Genomic DNA, 25,578 nt, shown 5'->3' with positions numbered 1-25,578 from the left:
GTTCCTAAGACTTTGACAGGCTGAATGAAAGGAGAATATTCTTAGCTGTGGAGTCTGGAATCAGAGCTCAGTCCTAGGTGGTGGTACCGCTCACTTAGGATTGCGATGAAGGCAATAGAGATGAGACATTGATGAAGACCTCTCCCTGCTCCATCTGTTCCATCAAACCACCTCCCACACCCACCCCCACCCTGCCTCACCGAGTTTGGCTTCACCTACTCTACGCCTCCCCCCTAATGGCTCCCATAATCACCATTCAGCACAGGTAGTGTATGTATTCTTGTTGATCATCCTTCAGGCTGTCTCTTTTTCACCCTCTCCTCCTTCCAATTGGCTCAATATGCCCCTTTTTTTTGTTTACCTCCATCTATCACCCACCTGCCTCCACCTCATAACTCCATCCTTTCCCCTTTCCACCTGGCTCTATGTGCTCATCTTCCTTCACCATTCCTCAATCCACCGATCACCAGCCGATATTCCCAGCATCTGTAGAATCTGCTGTGTCTATTCTACATTCAAAAGTTCAAAGTAAATTTATTATCAAGGTACATTTATGTCACCATATACCACCCTGACATTGATTTTCTTGTGGGCATTTGCAGTAAACACAAAGAAACACACCAGAATCAATGAAAACCGCACGCAACAGCAGAGACGACCAATCAATGTGCAAAAGAGAACAAACTGCATACATATAAAAAAATAAATAAACAATAAATACCCAGAACATGATGTGGAGAGTCCTTGAAAGTATGTCCATAGCTTGTGGAATAGTTGAGCGTTGGGGGTGAGTGAGATTGTCCCCTTTGGTTCAAGAGGCTGATGGTTGAGGGGTAGTAACTGTTCCTGAACCTGGTGGTGTGGGTTCTGAGGCTCCTGTACCTTCTTCCTGATGGCAGCAGCGAGATGAGGGCATGGTCTCGGAGGTGGGAGTCCCCGATGGTGGATACTGCTTTCCTGCGACAGCACTCCTTGTATATGTGCACAATGGTGGTCTGTTATAGTGTTACCTTGTACTACCTTGCACTGTGTAATGAGCTGATCTGTATGAAGAGTTTGCAAGTCAGACTTTTCACTGCATCTCGATACATCGTGAAGTGTGCATGCGCTAGTCACGCATGCAGCCTGTAACAGCTGTTCCGATCGGATTCTTACTTTTTACTTTTTGCTTTTTAACTTACGTTGTTTTTTGTATTTTTTTTTCACGGTAACACGTCTAAGCTGCACCCTCTCTAAAATGCTGGTAGAGAGAGTTTTATTTGGATTTTTAGCGCTGGAAATAGTTACATCCCGACATGCGGGACAGAAGCATGGTCGCATTGTTCATTCCAGGGACCAGTTGCTTGCGCTAATGCCGGCCGGTTTAGCGAGCAGAGCGGCGGACACCCCTGCTGAAATCTGGAGGAAAACACACAGAGGATGCAGAGGGGGATCACAAAGTTGAGGAAAGAGGACCGGGTCGAGACAACAGAGACTTATGGAGAAGAGGAGTTCGGTGGGTAATAAAATGGACGAGCTCACGGTACTTGCCAGGCGTCAGAGAACATTTCGGGAGTGCAGTGTTATGTGATTTACTGGAACAGGGGTGCACGAGGACATACCCGATCAAAACTTCTCCATGGACGGCTTCCAGACCGTTCCGGCTGACCGGAAGTGCACTGAGAGCGGTAAGCGTAAAGGAGTTGGGTGCTTACTGTCCTGGTTAACAACAGATGGTGCAATCCGGGTCATATTACGATCGAGGAACGTGTTTGTAGACCGGATATTGAACTTTTTGCTGTTGGACTCCGGCCATATTCCACCAAGATACAACACTGGGCATCACGGGAGGTCGTTCCTGCCTGTGGCCATCGAACTTGCAGCTCCTCCCATGGAGGGTCAACCCTGAGCCAATAGACTGGTCCTGGACTTATTTCCATCTGGCATAGTTTGCTTTTTGTTGTCTGATTGATTGTGGTTTTTGTATTGCTATATTTATGCTCTATTCTTGGTTGGCGCGGCCGTAACGAAACCCAATTTCCCTCGGGATCAATAAAGTATATTTATCTATCTAATAAACCAATTCCAATTTGGCTTAATGCTCCCAATGACCTTCTTCTAGCAGGAGGTTCCTTGTTCAGAGATGGTGCCTCACCCTAGCTGCAAGTGTACTTACCTGACCTGATTGGGTATCGGCCTGTCAGAAAGGCAGCTCTGCTTGGGGTACAGAGAGAGGACGCAGCTATGTGGTGACTCAGCAACACCCCATCCTTTGCCAGGCTGTCTATATGAGGGGTCCTGTAAAAGGGGAAGAAACACGTTACCAAGGTTTACAAGAGAATGGTTTCTTTTTGAGAAAGCATCTAGAATTTACCTCAATACCCATAATGCATTGCCTTAGTGCATCAGCCATTACTGTCTGGTTCAGAGCAACATCCTCTCACAACGTAGGGAAAATACAATGAACTGTCAGGTCAGCAGAAGAGGTCATTGGCTACAGTCTACCAACACTGCAGGACTTGAATGTGCCCAGGACAAAGAAGCGGGCAGGAAACATCTCCGTGAACACTATCCTTCTGGAACGTGATTAAAACAAAAACTTCACACCATCTTAATATTTTGTCCCCAAGGCAGTTAATCTAATTCTAGTTCTTCCCCCACCACCCCACCCGTCTATTATACCCATCATTACACTGCATGGCAACCACTTTAAACCACACTTTATAATGCTGTTTACATAGTACAGTGTGCAAAAATCTAAGGCACATAGATACTGTAGACAGCTAGGATGCCCAAGACTTTTGCACAGTACTGTATTTGTCAACGTGGAGCAGAGTGCGTTTCTAAATCTGGCGGGAGCAAAGGATGTTGGGAATGGCAAGGCTGGAGCACTGCAGGAGGGGTGTGGGACAGGAGGCAGAGAAGGAGTGCCAAGAGCATTTGATTCCAAACAATTGGTTTATTGATCATTACAGAATGTCTCTCTGGTGCTTCTCACTCCCTCCCTGCTCCTTTCCCCTTTTCCCAACCATGATTCCCCTCTCCCTGCCCCCTTCCTACTCTCAGTCCACAATACAGACCCATATCAGAATCAGGTTTATCATCACTCACAAATGACATGATACTTTTTTTTGTGGCAGCAGTAGAATGCAAAATATAAAATTACTACAGTACTGTGCAAAAGTTTTAGGCAGCTAGCTATATACAGGTGCCTGAGACTTTTGCATAGTACGGTGAATACAAGCTGGTATTTTATTCCATATCCACAATTGAACATCTAACCTTATTTTTATATAATTTTGTATTCTTTGTAATTGTTAAGTGTTTTTTTTTTGGTATGGCACACCTGAGCAGTCCACCACTGCAAATTCCACGTAGATGTAATGACAGATAAAGTTGATCCTGATGTTTGATAATTCAAATTCACAGGAATGTAATGAAGTTGTAGAGAGTATTGGACTCAGGCCAAAGTATCACCAAAGAAAGAATGTTATCAAACACTGACAAACATCTACAGGTGAACTGTGGCCAGTATTCTGACTGGTTGCATCATGTCTGGTACGACAGTTCAAACACACAGGAATGCGAGCAGCTGCAGAGGGTGGTGGACTTAGCTTGCACATCCCTCCACACCACCGGTACCAGATAGACGAAATGCTGCCTCAAGAAGGCAACATCTATCATCACAGATCCCCACTTCCCCAACCACTTCATTGTCTCACAGTTCCCACTGGGCAGGAGGTACAGCCCACAAGAAAATGAGCCTCTGTGTTGTACATGGTGACATACACGCACCTTGATAATAAATTTACTTTCAACTTTGAAACTTGCTCTGCCATTCAATAAACACGAAATGCTGGTGGAACGCAGCATCAGTAGGAGGAAGCACAGTCGACGTTTCGGGTCGAGACCCTTCGTCAGGACTCCAGCATTTTGTGTGTGTTGCGTGAATTTCCAGCATTGCAGATTTTCTCGTGTTTATGCTGCCATTCGATAAGACGGTGACCAACATAGCTGTTGTTCCTGCCGTGGTCAGCAATGACGAGCTGGGCTGAAGGGCTGGTTTCTGTGCTGTATTACTTTATAACTATGCACTTCAAACTTCCTTTGTTGTTTGTTAAACAAAATGGTAGCGTATATTATTGTGAATACTGTTGTAGCATGGATGAAATCAGCGGAGAGACAGAGTCACTGGTAGATACAAAGCAGCTTCTTTATTCGACACAAGGTACAGCAGGCATCATACAGACGGAGACGCTTTCGGTAGAAAGGTCTGCTAGCCCAATGTGGGCTCGATATTTATATGCTAAACACAAAGGCAATCGCTACTTAAAAAGTTATAGACAATGCTTCCTAATGAAGCTGCATACAAAATATCACACCACCTAACTCCATCCTTTCCTTCCAACACCAACATGTCTGGGTTGGTATCCACAGCCTTTAGGAATGCAATTAAATCCACAATACATTTATTTGGCATTTTATGTGCTAACATAGAGGACAATTAATATTTATAACGTATAGATAATACTGTCTTCGAAACTACAGCATCAGGTCAAACTACGGTGCCAGAAGCATCTGGTATTCACATCATTTTAGGAAGTGCATTGTTGTGGACTCAATCCACGGTACTTTGTCAAATAGAAGTCTGGTGGCCAAAGTCATTTAAGTGTAAACAAATAATCTACCCATAAAAACTCACTCTAACAAATACATTTGCACTGTATTTCGAGGTGAACTGTGTAGCTGTATGCAAGCAGCTGTGGTTTCAGGAGATAAACGCGGAACAGTGCTGATGCAGGTTGAGAACTCGTTGTCCAAAAATTCCAAAATTTGAAAACCTCCAAAATCCAACATTTTTGAGTGCTGACATGATGTCACAAATGGAAAATTCTACAAGGTGCCGGGAAGGTTCCCGGGCCATGCACATCACAGGCAAATCCGGGAAGGGACCTCAGATATGTAATGAACAGAAGTTAAAGAAAAATAGAAAAGCACGGCATTAAGTGGAAACATTAAGATCCGGATAGTGTACTAAAAGAGTGGATCATTCAGCACTGGAATGAACATATGTTGCTTAATGGTACGCTGATCATGAAACAAGCAAAGATTTATCAGGATGTACTGAAAATAATTCTGAATATTCAGACTGGTTACAGAAATTTAAGACAGGCACGGCTTTAAATTTTTAAAGATCTGTGGTGATAAAATATCCGTTGATCATGAAGCAGCAGAGAAATTCATTGGTGGGCTTGCTGAGATCACTGATGAAAATACAATAAATTGAATAGCTGCCTCGGTACATGTGCGATAAACAAGCTTAAGACAAAAACTGCTTACCAGCAGCACATAAATTCAGAGTTGGGGGGGGTGGGGGCGGGTGGTATGATGACGATCCCAAGCTATCTCATTACATATTTCAAAATACAAAAAAAAAATCCAACATCTGGCCCAAATTATTTGGATAAGGAGTGCTCAACCCGTATTATATTTCTGTTATCAGCATTTTGACATGGAAGGAAATGAATAAATTGGTAGAGTAATGCCTCTTAGACAAATCCAACAGGTTTGGCAGGATTCTTCGCTTTCTGATTTTGACAGGTGTTGTCAATTGCTACCAAACAACTGATAAGTGGCCAGGAGATAGGGGTGTTCGAGAAAGTGGGTCCCTGGCTGGAGTTTATGCGAGAAGTGAGGAAGGTGCAAGACAGATATATTCCAAAAAAGAAGAAATTTTTGAATGGAAAAAGGATGCAACCGTGGCTGACAAGAGAAGTCAAAGTTAAAGCAAAGGAAAGGGCATACAAGGAAGCAAAAATTAGTGGGAAGACAGAAGATTGGGAAGTTTTTAAAAGCTTACAAAAGGAAACTAAGAAGGTCATTAAGAGGGAAAAGATGAACTATGAAAGGAAGCTAGCAAATAATATCAAAGAGGATACTAAAAAGCTTTTTCAAGTATATAAAGAGTAAAAGACAGGTGAGAGTAGATAAAGGACTGATAGAAAATGATGCTGGAGAAATTGTAATGGAAGATAAGGAGATGACAGAGGAACTGAACGAGTATTTTGCATCAGTCTTCACTGAGGAAGACATCAGCAGGATACCGGACACTCAAGGGTGTCAGGGAAGAGAAGTGCGCGCAGTCACAATTACAACAGAGAAAGTACTCAGGAAGCTGAATAGTCTAAGGGTAGATAAATCTCCCGGACCAGATGGAATGCACCCTCGTGTTCTGAAGGAAGTAGCTGTGGAGATTGCGGATGCATCAGCAATTATCTTTCAAAAGTCAATAGATTCTGGCATGGTTCCAGAGGACTGGAAGATTACAAATGTCATTCCGCTATTTAAGAAGGGGGCAAAGAAGCATAAAGGAAATTATAGACCTGTTAGCTTGACATCTGTGGTCAGGAAGTTGTTGAAGTCAATTGTCAAGGATGAGGTTACAGAGTACCTGGAGGCATATGACAAGATGGGCAGAACTCAGCATGGTTTCCTTCAAGGAAAATCCTGCCTGACAAACCTATTGCAATTATTTGACGAAATTACAAGTAGGCTAGACAAGGGAGATGCAGTAGATGTTGTATATTTGGATTTTCAGAAGGCCTTTGACAAGGTGCCACACATGAGGCTACTTAACAAGATAAGAGTCCATGGAATTACAAGAAAGTTACATACGTGGATAGAGCGTTAGCTGATTGGCAGGAAACAGAGAGTGGGAATAAAGGGATCCCATTCTGGTTGGCTGCCGGTTACCAGTGGTGTTCCACAGGGGTCTGTGTTGGGGCCGCTTCTTTTTATGTTGCACATCAACGATTTGGATTATGGAATAGATGACTTTGTGGCTAAGTTTGCTGATGATACGAAGATAGGTGGAGGGGCCGGAAGTGCTGAGGAAACAGAGAGTCTGCAGAGAGACTTGGATAGATTGGGAGAATGGGCAGAGAAGTGGCAAATGAAATACAATGTTGGAAAGTGTATGGTTATGCACTTTGGTAGAAAAAATAAACAGGCAGACTATTATTTAAATGGGGAGAGAATTCAAAGTTCTGAGATGCAACGGGACTTGGGAGTCCTCGTGCAGGATACCCTTAAAGTTAACCTCCAAGTTGAGTCGGTGGTGAAGAATGCGAATGCAGTGTTGGCATTCATTTCTAGAGGAATAGAGTATAGGAGCAGGGATGTGATGTTGAGGCTCTATAAGGTGCTGGTGAGACCTCACTTGGAGTACTGTGGACAGTTTTGGTCTCCTTATTTAAGAAAGGATGTGCTGATGTTGGAGAGGATTCAGAGAAGATTCAGTAGAATGATTCTGGGAATGAGAGGGTTAACATATGAGGAACGTTTGTCCGCTCTTGGACTGTACTCCTTGGAGTTTAGAAGAATGAGGGGAGACCTCATAAAAACATTTTGAATGTTGAAAAGCATGGACAGAGTGGATGTGGCAAAATTGTTTCCCATGATGGGGGAGTCTAGTACGAGAGGGCATGACTTAAGGATTGAAGGGCGCCCATTCAGAACAGAAATGCGAAGAGATTTTTTTAGCCACGGGGCGGCGAATCTATGGAATTTGTTGCCACGGACAGCAGTGGAGGCCAAGTCATTGGGTGTATTTAAAGCAGAGATTGATAGGTATCTGAGTAGCCAGGGCATCAAAGGTTATGGTGAGAAGGCGGGGGAGTGGGACTAAATGGGAGAATGGATCAGCTCATGATAAAATGGAGGAGCAGACTCGATGGGCCGAATGGCCGACTTCTGCTCCTTTGTCTCCTGGTCTTATATATATTTTTATTGAAATACAGTGCATTTAAGAAATCACTCAGCAGCTCCCAATTTAACCCTAGACTAATCATGGGGCAATTTACAATGATCAACTAACCTACCAACTGGTACGTCCTATGACCGTGGGAGGAAACGGAAGCACACAGGTGAATGCTGTGGTGCCTCAGGGAGAACGCACACACTCCTTAAAGGCAGTGGTGTGAATTCAACCCGGGTCGCTGCTACTAAAGTGTTATGCTAATAACCATTATGCTAACGTGGAACAAGCAACCAGAAGAAGTGATTGGGGCATAGGTAAGGAAGATGGTAACAGTCTTTTCCCTAGTCTGGAAGAGTCCAAAACGAAGCAGAGGTACACAAAGGGGAGAGCTTAAAGGACATGGGCTGAAGACGCAAAGTTTGGATTAGCTGGGTAGATAGTGTGGTCGACATGGATAGATAAGACAAAGCCTATATTCATGCTGTATTGCTGGCGGAATTTGGCAAGTTAAGCAGCACCTGTGGGGGAGGAAGGAATTGTCAACGTTTTAGGTCAAGACAACAACAGCATCTTTCAAATGCTCACATTGTTGCTGTCTGCCACCAAGACAGGAACTACAGATGCATGGGAGTGCCTACAGGAGCAGAATTAAACCATTCGGCCCATCGAGTCTTCTCCGCTATTCCATCATGGTAGATTTATTAGCCCTCTCAACCCCATTCTCCTGCCCTCTCCCCGTAATGTTATTTTTATATCCTTACTAATCAAGAACCCATCAACCTCCACTTTAAAAATACCTTGTGACTTCTGGGTGGCGAGGTGGGGATACATCTCTACTAAAGGAGAAGTAAGGTGCTCATCCATCATGTAAAGGCACTGCCCAGAAGGCAATGGCAAACCACTTCTGTAAAAAGAAAATGCATCATACAACACGGCGCAGAATGATGAGCGGCTTGGTCAACCATAGTTGACTGTGGCAGTGAATTCTATAGATTTTCCAGCCGCTGGCTAAAGACATTTTTCCTCATGCAACGCCTTCCCTTCATTATTATTCGGAGAAGGAAGTCTGAGAGTCAGAGCGGGAGAACGGCGGAAGCCATTTTGAATTTTTCGTTTTTTTTTCTCATCAGAGTTCAGAGAGGCTGGACTGCGCAGGTGTGTGATGTCAGGAAGTGAAGCGGGAAGATTTAAAAGGTACACAGCCTTATACAGCGGGCAGCGTCGTTTGCGGGCTGCAGAGTGAGCCGGGAGCAGAGTGAAGGCCTCAGGGCTTTGGCTCAACGGGCTTAGGCAGAAACGGGTGAGGCAAAGTAGGTTTGGCTTACATTTTTTCCTGTTATTTGAGGAAATGGGGAGGAAGTATGAGTGTGAGGGCAGCTTGTTGTTCTCGGTGTCGGATGTGGGAGGTCCTGGAGTCTCCCAGCCTCCCGGACGTCCATAAATGCGCCAGGTGCGCTGAGATGCAGCTCCTAATGGACTGTGTTAGGGAACTGGAGCTGCAGCTCGATGACCTTCATCTGGTCAGGGAGAGTGAGGAGTTGATAGAGAGGAGTTACAGGCAGGTGCTGACACCGGGGCCACAGGAGGCAGACAAGTGGGTCACGGTTAGGAGGGGGAAGGGTCAGGTACTAGAGAGTACCCCAGTGGCTGTGCCCCTTGACAATAAGTACTCCTGTTTGAGTACTGCTGGTGGGGACAGCTTACCCGGGGGAAGCGACAGTGGCCGTGCCTCCGGCACAGAGTCTGACCCTGTAGCTCAGAAGGATAGGGAAAGGAAGAGGAGGGTAGTAGTAATAGGGGACTTGATAGTTAGGGGCTCAGATAGGCGATTCTGTGGATGCAGTCCAGAGACCCGGATGGTAGTTTGCCTCCCTGGTACCAGGGTCTGGGATATTTCTGATCGCGTCCAAGATATCCTGAAGTGGGAGGGAGAGGAGCCAGAGGTCACGGCACCAATGACATAGGTAGGAAAAGGGAAGAGGTCCTGAAAGGAGAATATAGGGAGTTAGGAAGGGAGTTGAGAAGAAGGACCGCACAGGTAGTAATCTCGGGATTACTGCCTGTGCCATGTGACAGTGAGAGTAGGAATACAATGAGGTGGAGGATAAATGCGTGGCTGAGGGATTGGAGCAGGGGGCAGGGATTCAAGTTTTTGTATCATTGGGACCTCTTTTGGCGCAGGTGTGACCTGTACGAAAAGGACGGGTTGCACTTGAATCCAAGGGGGACCAATATCCTGGCGGGGATATTTGCGAAGGCAACTGAGGTGACTTTAAACTAGAATGGTTGGGGGGTGGGAATCAAATTGAAGAGACTAGCAGAGAGGTGGTTAGTTCACAAATAGAGAAAGCTAGTAGACAGTGTGCGAGGGAGGATAGGCAGGGGACAGAGATCGCGAGCACTCAGACCGAAGATGTAGGGGAGGAGGAAAAAATAGATAACAAAGTTGTTTGCTCCATTAATGATAAACAGAGAGTAAGGGGTGGAGAGTTTCTTAAATGCATCTATTTTAATGCTAGCAGCATTGTAGGAAAGGTGGGTGAGCTTAGCACATGGATTGATACCTGGAAATATGATGTTGTAGCTATTAGTGAAACATGGTTGCAGGAGGGGTGTGATTGGCAACTAAATATTCCTGGATGTCGTTGCTTCAGGTGTGATAGAATCGGAGGGGCAAGAAGGGGAGGTGTTGCATTGCTTGTCAGAGAAAATATAACAGCGGTGCTCTGGCAGGATAGATTAGTGGACTCGTCTAGGGAGGCTATTTGGGTGGAATTGAGGAATGGGAAAGGTGTAGTGATGCTTACAGGGGTGTATTATAGACCACCTAATGGGGAGCAAGAATTGGAGGAGCAAATTTGTAAGGAGATAGTAGACATTTGTAGTAAGCACAAGGTTGTGATTGTGGGAGATTTTAATTTTCCACACATTGACCGGGAAGCCCATTCTGTAAAAGGGCTGGATGGTTTGGAGTTTGTCAAATGTGTGCAAGATAGTTTTTTGCAGCAATACTTAGAGGTACCAACCAGAGAAGGGGCAGTGTTGGATCTCCTGTTAGGGAATGAGATAGGGCAGGTGACGGAGGTATGTGTTGGAGAGCACTTCAGGTCCAGTGATCACAATACCATTAGTTTCAATATAATTATGGAGAAGGATAGGACTGGACCCAGGGTTGAGATATTTGATTGGAGAAAGGTTAACTTTGAGGAGATGCAAAAGGATTTAGGGGAGCGGATTGGGACAATTTGTTTTATGGGAGGGATGTAATAGAGAAACGAAGGTCATTTAAAAGTGAAATTTTGAGGGTACAGGATTGTTATGTTTCTGTTAGGTTGAAAGGAAAGGTTAAAAGTTTGAGAGAGCCATGGTTTTCCAAGGGATATTGGAAACTTGGTTCGGAAAAAGAGAGGGATCTACAATAAATATAGGCATCTTGGAGTAAATGAGGTGCTCGAGCAATATAAAGAATGTAAAGAGAATCTTAAGAAAGAAATTAGAAAAGCTAAAAGAAGATACGAGGCTGCTTTGGCAAGTAAGGTAAAAATAAATCCAAAGGGTTGCTACAGTTATATTAATAGCAAAAGCATAGTGAGGGATAAAATTGGTCCCTTAGAGAATCAGAGTGGATGGCTATGTGCAGAGCCAAAAGAGATGGGGGAGATTTTGAACAATTTCTTCTCTTTGGTATTCACTAAGGAGAAGGATATTGAATTGTGTAAGGTAAAGGAAACAAGAAGGGTAGTTATGGAAAGCATGATGATTAAAGAAGAGGAAGTACTGGTGCTTTTAAGGAATATAAAAGTGGATAAGTCTCCGGGTCCGGACAAGATATTCCCTAGGACCTTGAGGGAAGTCAATGTGGAAATAGCAGGGGCTCTGACAGAAATATTTCAAATGTCATTAGAAACGGGGATGGTGCCGGAGGATTGGCGTATTGCTCATGTTGTTCCATTGTTTAAAAACGGTTCCAAGAATAAACCTAGCAATTATCGGCCTGTGAGTTTGACGTCAGTGGTGGGTAAATTAATGGAAAGTATTCTTAGAGATGGTATATATAATTATCTGGATAGACAGGGTCTGATTAGGACCAGTCAACATGGATTTGTGTGTGGAAGGTCATGTTTGACAAACCTTATTGAATTTTTTGATGAGGTTACTAGGAAAGTTGACAAGGGTAAAGCGGTGGATGTTGTCTATATGGACTTCAGTAAGGCCTTTGACAAGGTTCAACAGAAGGTTAGTTAGGAAGGTTCAATCGTTAGGCATTAATATCGAAGTTGTAAAATGGATTCAGCAGTGGCTCGATGGGAGACGCCAGAGAGTAGTGGTGGATAACTGTGTGTCAGATTGGAGGCTGGTGACTAGAGGTGTGCCTCAGGGATCTGTACTGGGTCCAATGTTGTTTGTCAGATATATTAATGATCTGGATGATGGGGTGGTAAATTGGATTAGTAAGTATGCAGATGATACTAAGATAGGTGGAGATGTGGATAATGAAGTAGGTTTTCAAAGCTTGCAGAGAGATTTAGGCCAGTTAGAAGAGTGGGCTGAAAGATGGCAGATGGAGTTTAATGCTGATTAATGTGAGGTGCTACATTTTGGTAGGACTAATCAAAATGGGGCATACATGGTAAATGGTAGGGCATCGAAGAATGCAGTAGAATAGAGGGATCTAGGAATGATGGTGCATAGTTCCCTGAAGGTGAAATCTCATGTGGATAGGGTGGTGAAGAAAGCTTTTGGTATGCTGGCCTTTATAAATCAGAGCATTGAGTATAGGAGTTGGGATGTAATGTTGAATTTGTATAAGGCATTGGTGAGGCCAAATTTGGAGTATTGTGTGCAGTTCTGGTCACTGAATTATAGGAAAGATGTCAATAAAATTGAGGGAGTACAGAGGAGATTTACTAAAATGTTGCCTGGGTTTCATCTCCTAAGTTACAGAGAAAGGTTGAACAAGTTAGGTCTTTATTCTTTGGAGTGTAGAAGGTTGAGGGTGGATTTAAAATTATGAGAGAGAATAGATAGAGTTGATGTGGATAGGCTTTTTCCATTGAGAGTGGGGGAGATTCAAACAAGAGGACATGAGTTGAGAGTTAAAGGGCAGAAGTTTAGGGGTAACATAGGGGGAACTTTATTACACAGAGGGTGGTAGCTGTGTAGAACACACTTCCAGAAGAAGTGGTTGAGGCAGATTCGATGTTGTCATTTAAAGTTAAATTGGTTAGATATATGGACAGGAAAGGAATGGAGGGTTATGGGCTGAGTGCAGGTCGGTGGGACTAGGTGAGAGTGAGAGTTCGGCATGGACTAGAAGGGCTGAGATGACCTGTTTCTGTGCTATAATTGTTATATGGTTATATGGTTATTGGTTCTAAATCCTAGAATTCATTTGCCAAAACCTCTATGAGAGCTCCCTAGAAAGGAAACAACAGATTAAAAAGGCACCTTCTCTACAGCAATTGAGAATGGGTGGTGAATTCTGTTCTTACCAACTCAGATTAAAAAAATAAAAAACAAATAAATAAATACAAATTGCACCATCTAATTTTTCAGGTCTCTTCAGATGGAATCCACAGACTGTTCTCTGTCCACAGGAACGCACACAAAATGCTGGAGGAACTCAGTAGATCAGGCAGCATCTATGGAAATGAATAAACAGTCAACGTTTTGGGCCAAGACCCTTCTCTGGGACTGGAAAGGAAGGGGGAAGATGCCAGAATAAAAAGGTGGGGGGGGGGGGAGGAAAAGGAGGATATTTAGAAGGTGGTAGTTGAAGCCAGGTGGGTGGGAAAGGTAAAGGGCTGGAGAGGAAGGAATCTGATGGGAGAGGAAAATGGATCCTAGGGGAAAAGGAAGGAAGAGGGGACCCAGGGAGAGATAACAGGCAGGTGAGAAGAGGCAAGACACCAGAGTGGGGAATAGAAGAGGGAAGGGGGAGGGACTTTTTTTTAAATTGGAAGGAGAAATTGATACTCATGTCATCAGGTTGGAGGATACCCAGACAGAATACAAGGCATTGTGTCTCCAGCATGAAGGTGGCTTCATCTTGGCCCAAAAGGAAGCCATAGTCTGACATGTTGGAACTGAATTCTGTTCAAAGTAACCCAGCCTAGTTAACATTGAGAAGATTCGGACTTAATTCCTTAGAACATAGAAGACTGAGAGGAGATTTGATACAAAATTATGAGGGGTACAGTTAGGGTAAATGCAAGCAGGCTTCTTCCACTGAGCTTGGGTGGGACTACAACTAGAGGTCATGGGTTAAGGGTGAAAAGCGAAAAGTATAAGGGGAACATGAGGGGAAACTTCTTCACTCAGAGGGTCACAAGAGTGTGGAATGAGCTGCCAGCGTAAGTGGTGCATGTGAGCTTGATTTCAACATTTTAAGAGAAGTTTGAACAGGTACATGGATGGTAGAGGTATGGAGGGCTATGGTCCTGGTATATGTTGATGAGGGTAGGCAGTTAAAATGGTTCAGCACAGACTAGATGGGACAAAGGTCCTGTTTCAGTGTCGTACTCGTCTCTCTTTTCTGTATTCTGTTAGTTTTCCCTTGTACTAAACAAATGCACTGTTAATCTATCTGTTGCCATGCAAAACAAAGTTTCTCACTGTACCTCAGGACACGTGACAAAAAAGACCCAATTCATCAGGTTGGCTGTGCGAAAGGGAAGGTAAAACCAATATGACCAACACAAGTTACTTGCAGTCTCAAGCCGCCTGAAAGGTCTGAAACATGTACCTTTAACTGGAATGGTTAGGACACCTCTGACACGGGAAACATCTTCACAACATTAGAACAGCATTAAAATAGCATTACAGCTAGCCTAATGTTGCTTGTAAAAGCCGCCTAGAGTTTGCATTCTCAGCATGAGTTTGACGGAACAATGTGGCCGAGCACTCGGAGTCAGTTTGACTGCAACTGTTGCTTGTTGTAGCTGCTATCATTTAGCCTGCGTCTATGATCTCAGCAGCCAGCTCTTCAAGGGAGAAAAGTAAAAAATCAAAGTGAATTTAATATGTATGTATCCATCACCAAACACTGAGTGACCACTTTGTTAGGAACAGAAGTGTAATCTGGTGTGGTCCTCTGCTGCTGCAGCCCGTCCACTCCAAGATGCAACGTGTTGTGCATTCAGAGATGCTCTTCAACACATCGCTGTTATAAAGTGTGGTTATTTGAGTTATTATCATCTTCTAGTCAGCTTCAACCAGTCCGGCAATTCTCCTCTTATCTCTCTCATTAACAAGGCATTTTTTGCCCACAGATCTGCCACTAACTAAACGGAAGTCTTTTTTAATGCTTTTTTTCAGTTTTTTTTTGCACCATTCTCTGTAAACTCTAGAGACTGTTGTGTATGGAAGTTCCAGGAGATCAGCAGTTTCTGAGATACTCAAACCACCCCATTTGGCACCAGCAATCATCCCATGGTCAAAGTCACTCAGATCACATTTGCTCCCCATTCTGATGTCTAGTCCGAACCTCTTGACCATGTCTGCATGCTTTTATGCATTGAGTTGCTGCCACATGATTGGCTGACATTTGCATTAATGAACAGGTGTTCAGTGCATCTAATGAAGTGACCACTGAGTATATGTCACCATATTCGACCTTGAGACTCATTTTCTTGCAGTTATTTACTGGACAATAAAGAAATACAATAGAATTTATGAAAAGCCATACAGAAAGACGAACAAACAACCAATGCAAAAGATCATAAGACACAGGAGCAGAATTAAGCCATTTGTCGTATTGAATCATAGCTGATACATTATCCCTGTCAATCGCGTTCCCCTGCCTTCTCCCGCTAACTTTTCATGCTCTTACTAATTAAGAACCCATCAACCACCGTTTTAAATATATCCAATGACTTGGCCTCCACAGCCGCCTGTGGCAATGAGTTCCACCCTCTGACTAAAGAAATTCCTCCTCATCTGTGCTGTAAAGGGACATTCCTCTGCAGCTCCAGCTGCAGTGCTGTCGACAAAAAAGCCTTGCAGAGAGTGGTTAGGGGAGCAGAGAAGGTTATTGGGGTCTCCCTACCTTCTGTCCAAGACCTCTTTCAGAGTCGATGCCTCCAGAAGACATGGTACATCATTAAAGACCCCTTACACCCTCTCCATGAACTGTTTGTTCTTCTGCCATCAGGCAAACGTTACAGGAGCATCAAAACTAAAATCACAAGGCTACTAAACATCTTCCTCCCACAGGCAGTCAGACTGCTAAATAGCTGCTCTACCTGACTCTGCTTTGGACACTTTTAACTTGCACTGGACACTTATAACTGATTTTAACTGACATGTGGCGGTTGTGTTTTACTATTTATTGTTATGTTTATTATTTAGTGTTGCGTTTGTTATGTTATGATTGCACTGCCCCTGGGAAACGCTGTCTCATTCTGCCCTGCAGAGCTGATGTATGGTTCGAATGACAATAAAGTTTTTTGAATCTTGAATCTCTGTTCTGAGGCTGTGCCCTGTGGTCCTCGTCTCTCCCACTACAGGAAACAGCCCTCTCTGGCAGGGGTTCCCAACCTGGGGTCCACAGACCTCTTAGTTAATAGTAGGGGTCCATGACATTAAAAAAAAAGTTTGGGAACTCCTGCACCATAGGAAGACAAATCATCATACAAATAATAAAAAAAATACTGAGAACAAGAGCTGCAGAGTCCTTGATAATGAGTCTATAGGTTGAGGAGTCAGTTCAGTGTTGAGGTGAGTAAAGTTTTCCACGTTGGCTCAGGAGTCTGATAGTGTAGAGTAATAACTGTTCCAGAACCTGGTGGTGTGGGACCCAAGGCTCCTGTACCCCCTTCCTGATGGTAGTAGCCGGAAGAGAGCATGGCCTGGAGGGTCAGTGCAACTCTTTACAGTAGAGTTCAACTCCCGCCACTGTCTATAAGGAGTTTGCACGATCTCCCCATGACTGAGTGGGTACTCCAGACTCCTCCCACGTTGCCAAGGCCCGATTTCCACCCAAGCCCAGTGATGGGCAGATTAGCAGGTTAATTCATGTAAACTGCCCCAGTAGGATCCTGGGAGCTGGGAGGGGACAGGAGTGGGGGAGGGGTGTTGATGCAAGTCTCAGAAGAATAAAACAGAATTGGAGCAAGAGTGGAAGTACCTTATGGTCAGCATGGAAGGGCCTGTCTCTGTGCTTAATTTAACCATATTTAAATCCTTCAAGGAAGATCTCCTTTTATCTCCTTCTTATCTCCAGGACATAATGGCCACAAGGTAATGTGCACTCAGGTAACATTTTACTTATTTATCGAGATACAGTACGGAATAGACCCTTCTAGCCCTTTGAGCCACGCTGCCCAGCAATCCCCCGATTTCATCCTCGCCTAATCAGGGGACAATTTATAACGACCAATTAACATACTAACTGGACTGTGGGAGGAAACCCCAGCACCCGGAGGAAACCCATGTGGTCACCTTACAGACAGTGGCGGGAATTGAACCCGGGTCACCTGTCCTGTAAAATGCTGTGCTAACCAGTATGCTACAGTGCTGCCCTAGGCTCTTCCAATAGCATTTCTGAAATCCACAATCTTTCCACCTCGGAAGGCAATGGCATCGTTAAGGCGCCGAATATGAAGTAGACAGCACAGAGATGTGATATAACTATAGAGAGTAGTCTCTCCCTCTCTCCATTGGCACGTGTAATGCATATTCTGTGTTGTCAGTCCCTCGGTGCCTGTGATGCTGCTGGAAATGTTTTCAATTACCCATACCTCACCATACTTCGAAGTTCAAGTTTAAAATACATATATCACTGTATACAACCGAGATTCATTTTCTTGTGGACAATCACAGTAAATAGAAGAAACACAATAGAATCAATGAAAGACCACAACCAACAGAATGGCCAAAAAAATTGCAACTACATAAAGAAAAATAATCATAATAAATAAGCAATAAGCATCAAGAACATGAGAGGAAGTCCTTGAAAGTGAGTCCTCGTGACAATAAATTTGACTTGATGATGAACAGAAATAACAAACACCGACTTAAAAATCACAGTGAAGACGTCATCGAGACATAGACAGGTGCACAGAGACAGAGTGACACTTCCACAAGCACACACGTCCAAAGACGCAGATTCACACATACATTGAGAGCAACACACATTACTGAGGTGGGGTGGAGACAGAACGAGGTGATGGGATATACAGAGACACATGTGCACAGAGTATGTGCGTACACATATAGAGCAACACATGCAAAATCACAAACGCATGCACACACAGCACGGCAGCGTCGTGGTCAGGGCAACGCCTTACAGTACAGGCGTCCTGGGCTCATTTCCTGCCACCGTATACGACTTCTCCCTGTGACTGCATGGGTTTCCTCCGGGTGCTCTGGTTTCCTCCCACAGTCCAAAGACGCACCAGTTGTTGGGCTAATTGGTCATTGTAAATAGTCCTGTGATGAGGCTAAGGTTAAATCGGGGGATTGCTGTACCACACACACACACACACACACACACACACACACACACACACACACACACAGAATTTCTTTAGCCGGGGCTGGTGAATCTGTGGAATTTGTTGCCACATGTGGCTGTGAAGGTCAAGTCATTTTGTATATTTAAGACAGAGGTTGATAGATTCTCGATTAGCCAGAGCATTAAGGCATACGAGGAGAAGACAGGAGATTGGGGCTGAGAGTGAAAATGCATCAGCTATTTTGAAATGCAGAGCAGACTCGATGGGCCAAATGGCCTAATTCTGTTGCTATGTCTTATGGTCAAACAGAGGCACACACAGTGAACTTTGAACCTGAGAGTGGTGTTTCCGTAACATCCCAAGTCTCCGATACCGAGATCGTCTGCCATTAAAATAACGTAGTTTGGTCGCCGGTTTGCACTTTGGCTGAGATTTCCTTTGGCCCACTGAAGCAGGAGGAACACCACCAGAATATTCATGTTGCTAAAAGTAAAATAATGAAATTTGAATCAGCAAGATTAGAATGAATTCGGCATTTCTAGCCTCTTACATCATCTGACTCCAACAAAGGCAAAAGGAACACTTCCAATGACGAAACAAAGACAAAATGTCAAAGCAATGTAAAGCGCAGAACATGCCTTTAGGTCTGTCATCCATGCTCACCAAGGCATATTTCTGACCCAGCACATTTCACTTCATTTGACCCATAACCTTTTCATCATCACCATTGTATTGTATTGATGACGTGGATGATCATGCTCTTTCCATGATTGTTTTTGGCAAATTTTTTCAACAGAAGTGGTTTGCCATTACCTTCTTCTGGGCAGTGTCTTTACAAGACAGATGACCTCAGGTGACCTTATGAATTATAGGCATCCGTTAGTCTCATGAGACCATGGATTTGCACCTTGGAAGGTTTCCAGGGCGCAGGCCTGGGCAAGGTTGGATGGAAGACCAGCAGTTGCCCATGCTGCAAGTCTCCGCTCTCCACACCACCGACGTTGTCCAAGGGAAGGGCATTAGGACCCATACAGCTTGGCACTGGTGTCGTCGCAGAGCAATGTGTGGTTAAGTGCCTTGCTCAAGGACACAACACGCTGCCTCAGCCAAGGCTCGAACTAGCGACCTTCAGATCACTAGACTAATGCCTTAACCACTTGGCCACGTGCCAACACACCTTATGAATACTCTTCAGAGATTGTCTGCCTGGCATCAGTGGTCCCATAACCAGGACTTGTGATATGCCTCAGCTGCTCATACGACCATCCAGCAACTGCTCCCGTGGCTTCACGTGACCCTGATTGGGGTGGGGGGGCTAAGCAGGTGCTACACCTTGCCCAAAGGTGACCTGTAGGCTAGTGGGGGGGGGGGGGGGAGAAGGAGCACCTCACACCTCCTCTGGTAGAGACACATTTCCACCCCACCACCCAATTGTGTACCTGCCCAAATATCTTTTACATTATGGAATTGTTCCCACCTGTAGTCATAGTCATAGCACACCACAGCACAAAAACAAAGCCTTCGGCTTATCATTGTGCCAAACAATTGACTTGTCTCGTCCCAACAACTGGTACCCGCACAACATCCTTCCACGCCCCTCCCATCCACATACTTCTCTTAAATGTTGGACTCGAACCCGCATGCACCATTTGTGCTGGTAGCCCGCTCACCACTCTCACCACCCTCTGAGTGAAGATCCCCCACCTGTCCCTTTTAAACGTTTTCCCTTTCACCCTTAACCCATGACCTCCAGCTCCCACTGTGAAGTTACTCAAGTCCCAAAAATCTTCCCTCTCTCGCGTTAACTCCATGCTCTCTATTATTCTGCTCCCCTTCCCTTGGAAACAGTGTACGTGCATCCACCCTGTCCATGCCCCATGCCCATTCCGAAACGTCTATGCACGGCCTCCTTCACTGTCGCGATGAGACCTCACCCAGGTTAGAGGAACAACACCTTACGTTTGTCTGGGGAGCCTCCAACCTGAAGGCATGAACATTGATTTCTCGTTGCTCCGGTAATGCTCCCCCCCCCCTCCCCCAGGTCCCCACTTCATCATTCCCCATCCCCTTTTCCCTCTCTCACCCTATCTCCTTGCCTGCCCATCGCCTCCCTCCGGTACTCCTCCCTTTTCTTTCTTCCATGGCCTCCTATCCTCACCCATCAGATTCCCATTTCTCCAGCCCTGTATCTCTTTCACCAATCAACTTCCCGGCTCTTTACTTCACTCCTTCCCCATCTCCTATCACCTTGTGTTTCTGCCTCCCGCCCCCCACCTTTTAAATCATTTTTCTCCCCCTCTAGTCTTGCTGAATGCTGGAAATGTCATCTGTACTCTTTTTCATGGAGGCTGCCCAGCCTGCTGAGATCCTCCAGCATTTTGCACGTGTTGCTGTCCATGACCCTCACTGTTTTTTTAAAAATACACTTTGGTGTGCAATCTTATTTGTGCCTCACAAGACTTTCTAAACCTTAGAGGTCACCCTTCAGCTCCCATGCTTCGGGGAAAACAGCCACAGCCTACCCAGTCTCTCCTTCCATCTCAAACCCTCCAATCCTGGCAACATCCTTATGAATCTTTTCTAGAACCTCTTTGCTTAATTACATCCTTTATGCCATTTCTTATGGGGCTATATTTTCCTGTTCTCTGCACATGCATATAGCTGTACACCACTGAGAGTTAGACACCAGTTCCATGGTGTTGGTGGTGGGGTAGTGGAAAAGAGACAAATCTCAAAGCTGTATAAAGTATACATACTTTGATGATAAATGTACTTCAAACTTTGATCAGTGGAGGGAAGTAGACTGTCAACAAGTTGAGTCTAGACTCTTCATCTGAACCAAATTTCAGATTGCTTCACCTAGCATAGGGGTTCCCAACTTTTTTTTAAATGCCAATGACCCCTACCATTAACTGAGGGGTCCGTGGACCCCAGTTTGGCAACCCCTGGTCTAACACCTTCACTCCATCCACCACACCAGCTGGGATCTCCGGGTGGCCAACCATTTCAATTCCCCTTCCCATTCCCACACTGACATGTCTGTCTGCAACCTCCTTTATGACTAAAGGCAAACCAGAGGAATGGCACTTCATATTCCACCTGAATAATCTACAACCTGATTAAAAAAATTAGAAAGAAAGATTAGCTTTGTTTATCGCACATACATCAAAACATACAGTGAAATGCATTGCTTTGCATAAACGACCGATAATGCAGGGAGCAGGCCGTAAGAGTCAGCACGCCTTAGCGCCAACATAACCTGCACACAATTCACAAACCCTAACCGTATGTCTTTGGAATTTGGGAGAAAAATCAGAGCATGGATAGTGCAAACAACGATGTTTTGTTTCACTATTTAAGTTCAGTTCCCCTGGACAACCAACATTTTGCTTCCTGAATACTTTAAGGTGTATCTTATCAATTTTTGGGCTGCTGATCCTATCACACGCCATTCTTTTTGAAATTGCGTATATTTGTTATTTCAATTCATAATTCAAGTTAGATAACTGATGCCAAGATTAAGGAAAGCATATCTGTTGGTCCACAAATCAAACAGGCCATCAACGACAGGCAATTCGAAGAACATCTAGTGGGACAGGAGAAAATCGCATGGAAGGCATTCAAGGATGACAATTTTCTTGACAATCACAGAGCACCAAAAATATCTGCAGCTGGTTGACAAGATGCTTCAAGCATACAAAAACCATGAAGTGCAACATGCAACTAAAAACTCATTTTCTGCATTCCTACGTAGACTTCTCCGCTGCCAATCTTGGCGCTGTCAGTGACGAGAATGGTGAAAGGTTTCACCAGGACATTGTGGTCATGGGGAAGCAGTATCACGGCAACTAGAATCCATCACTGCTCGCTGATTATTGTTGGACACTTAAGCGAGAATCCTCAGACACCAAGTACAAACACAAATCATCACAACGTTTTTAGCTTAGTTAAACTATTGCAAAGACTCAGCACCATTATGCAAATAAACACATTATATTAAATAAAAGTTAATTTCTTGTTTCTTGTGTTGGGCACGTGGCCAAGTGGTTTTTTTTTTAAATATAATTTTTATTGAGTTTTCAAAGTAAATACATGAGAAAATAATATCTACCCTCCCCCCTCCGATATATACTTCTACCTAAAGAGAAAAGAAAAAAAGAAAAAAAAGAACCGCTGAATATTGGAAGGTTTGCACATGCTCCATGGGATTAAAAATAAATTTAATATATATTTGTTACTTTCCCCAAGGAACCAAGATCTTTATCATCGGAGCTGTAAATAAAGGCTCCAAATATTCAAAAATGTTTCATATTTATCTCTTAAAATCTAAAACATTACTTAGCTTCTCAACTCTCATAGTTCCCTGGGGAATCTCTTTGAACTTCACCATGTTGCTATGTGTTTCCCTCCCAATCATCCAGGCAAAAAAAGAAAAAAAAGATAGATAAGATACAAGAAAAGAAAAAACAAAATACCCCCCCCACTAATGTTGTGAATGAAAAGATACACAACACTACCCCCCTTCATTGTGCGGGTCATGGCTATTGCCACGCTTGCACACATGAATAACGTAGCGATTGGACAGTGTTTCTTCCAGCTCCCCTGTAACAAAAAATTGTATATATATAAAAAATGCCATTATTCCCAGCTAATATTCCTCAAATTTTAACCTTTCTTTCCCCTCCCTCATATAATTAATAATATATTTATCTATTCATCTGCCTAAAAATCCAACAGGCCTAATCCTTGATCCAGTCTTCATCTTCAATCCATCTCGCTCCCCTGGGTTTCTTCTTGTATCTGGTTAATATTCAAAGAATCTCGCACAAACTCCTTCACTTTCCGGTAATCGTCAAAGAATCTTTTTTCTCCACCAGGCAAAAAAATTTTAAGGTTGCAGGATAATGCAATATAAATTGATAACCGTGATCCCATAGGGCTTTTTTCACTGGATTAAATTTCTTCCTTTTCTTCAAAAGTTCATGACTTATGTCAGGGTAAAAAAAAATTTTCTTCCCTTCTATCATCAGTGGCCCTTTTCTCTTCTTGGCAGCTTGGGCAGCTGCCTGTAGAATCCTTTCTTTGTCTGGAAATCTTAAGAATTTTATTAAAATTGATCGTGGATATTGGTCATCTTGTGGTTTTGGTCTTAGAGCTCTATGTACCCGCTCAATTTCAATTGATCGGTCTTTCTCTTTCATTTGCAAGGTTCTCGGGATCCATCTTTGAAAAAAAATTTATTGGATTATCTCCCTCTATACCTTCTTTAAGACCAACAATTTTAATATTATTACGCTTACTAAAATTTTCCAATGCATCCACTTTCTCCAAGAGTCGATTTCTTTCCGTGTTCCAGACGAGCACATCATTTTCTGTTTTTCCCACTCTATCGTTAATATGCTCCATTGTTCTTTCTATCTTCTGAAGTTTCTTATCCATTTTATCCTGTCTTTTCATAGCTTTATCATAGCACATCTTCACGTCTCTAAGCTCTGTTCTTAATTTTCTTAGTTCAGCCGTTAATTGCAATAAAGCCTCTCTTATGTCTCCGTCGTCTCCTTTACTTCCAGTCTCTTCCAGTTCTTCCTCCTCTTCTTCATCTGTATTCTCTGCGATATCCAATTCTGACTCTGAGTCACTTTCAGTTGCAGTGGCCGTTGGTTCTTGTAGTTTAAGTTGTGTCGATTTGCACATGCGTACTTGATTGCGCATGCGCAATTCTGGCATCTTCTTCCGAGAGGCCGCTACCACTGCCATTGCTCCCCATTCTTCTACGCCAGAGATAAAATACGTCTCCTCCGAAGGAGATCCAACCTGAATCCGAGGCTCCATCGCTGCAGTAGGCCCTTTTCCCTTCCCATCTCGCGGCGACTTCACAACAACAGACTTCTTCTGTTGCGGTTTACGAGGCATATCGTAGAGTAGTCTTACGAAATTTATAAGTAGTTTTCAGGAAGTATTTATTAACTTTACTTTGTTTAAACGGTACTTTGCTGATTTTTTACGGGAGAGCTGGATTTACACGTCTCAATCCCATGTCATCACATGACGCCCCCCCCCCCCCGTGGCCAAGTGGTTAAGGCGTTCGTCTAGTTACCTCAAGGTTGCTAGTTCGAGCCTCAGCTGTGGCAGCTTTTTTGTGCCCTTGAGCAAGGCACTTAACCACACATTGCTCTAGTCTGTGCGAGGAGTGGTGCCCCACACACACTTCCAATCTGCGCCTTGAAAGGCATGAAAATGCCCGACGCAGGCCTCTCATGGTCTGAGTCGACATTCCCTCCTCCTCCTCTCCCTCCCTCTTGTTGCTCCAAACTCCTACATGATACAAGTAGTCTGAAATTATGTTTGTATTCAGCTTCAAGCGGTCCATCAGAACCAAAAAAAAAATTCTGGAGGAAGCAACACTTTCAAAAAATTTACAGTCCAGTGTTGCCATTTAACCATACATGAATAGAGCTAAACTAAATAGTTTCCTGCCAGGGCCAAGGCCTAAAACATAGAACCAATAGTCATGCATGCATGTTGTTGGCAAATACAAGTCCGCAGCGGACTACAAACAAATGCAATCCAGCTTGTCGTCCTCTGGGCAAACACTGGAGGTCAGCACCAACGGGAGGGGCGAGACCCCAAACCAGCAAGGACACTACGTCACAACGTGTGATGCCACTGCACTGTATGCTAAATGTGAACCTTCTGGGATACATTTTAGTTCTGAGGTCCTCCGTTGGTCAGGGTCAACCATGGATATTGCACCCTAGCTGTCCACGTGATATGCAAGCCAGGGCAGTATGATATGGAGAGCAAGCTGTTGTCCATGTAGCAGGCTCCCTAGCTCCACCCAGCTGATAAGTCCAGAGGGACGGCAGAGACCAATACCGCTTGGCGCCAGCAACTTCGCGGGAGTTTCCAGTCAGCGTTGAACTCAACGTAGAACTGATTCCAGCTCCAGATTTTTCCTCGTGGTTTACTCCTGAAGCCTTTCGTACCAGTGGGTGTGGCCGCAAGGCCGCGGAGGATTGAGGTCAGAGTTTTCCTTCTCCTAGATGAGCTGCCAGCCACAGCTGATGGGCTCCATCTGCCTGAAGCGACTGCTCTTAACATACCAGTAACCCATCTTTGCCCCCTCTGCCTTCGGTAGGAATGGTTCTGCTGGGTTTAATCGCCAAACCCCAAGCGAAGGCCAGGCCTTGGACTTGGTGGTCAGAGGCTGCTTGTTTCACACACTATTGGGAGCATTTAACAGGTAGTGGGAGCTTATCCGCACAGCCTTCACCCCCCCCCCCACACCAGCTATAACTACCTTAATGAACCATATTGTTTTATTTAAATTATTTGTGATAATATTACTTTATGTGTGCATTATATGTGCTATGTTGTACACCT

At 44.2% G+C, this 25,578-nt stretch overlaps 1 protein-coding gene across 2 annotated transcripts in view; it reads right to left on the bottom strand.

Moving 5' to 3' along the window:
- LOC134349771 (steryl-sulfatase-like) overlaps nt 1-25,578 on the bottom strand; it is a 145,227-nt gene that overhangs the window by 81,901 nt on the left and 37,748 nt on the right. For both annotated transcript variants that reach the window (XM_063054619.1, XM_063054620.1), the window contains exons 2-3: nt 18,529-18,678; nt 2,156-2,277 (exon numbers count right to left, since the gene is read on the bottom strand). In XM_063054619.1, the coding sequence (XP_062910689.1) occupies nt 2,156-2,277; nt 18,529-18,678 (272 nt within the window). The remainder of the gene's footprint in view (nt 1-2,155; nt 2,278-18,528; nt 18,679-25,578) is intronic.

This window comes from Mobula hypostoma, chromosome 7 (genome assembly GCF_963921235.1).
Source record: "Mobula hypostoma chromosome 7, sMobHyp1.1, whole genome shotgun sequence".
In the NCBI taxonomy this organism is placed as follows: Eukaryota; Metazoa; Chordata; class Chondrichthyes; order Myliobatiformes; family Myliobatidae; genus Mobula; species Mobula hypostoma.
The sequence above is the reverse complement of the archived record's forward strand: the minus strand, read 5'-3'. Positions and strand labels throughout refer to the sequence as shown.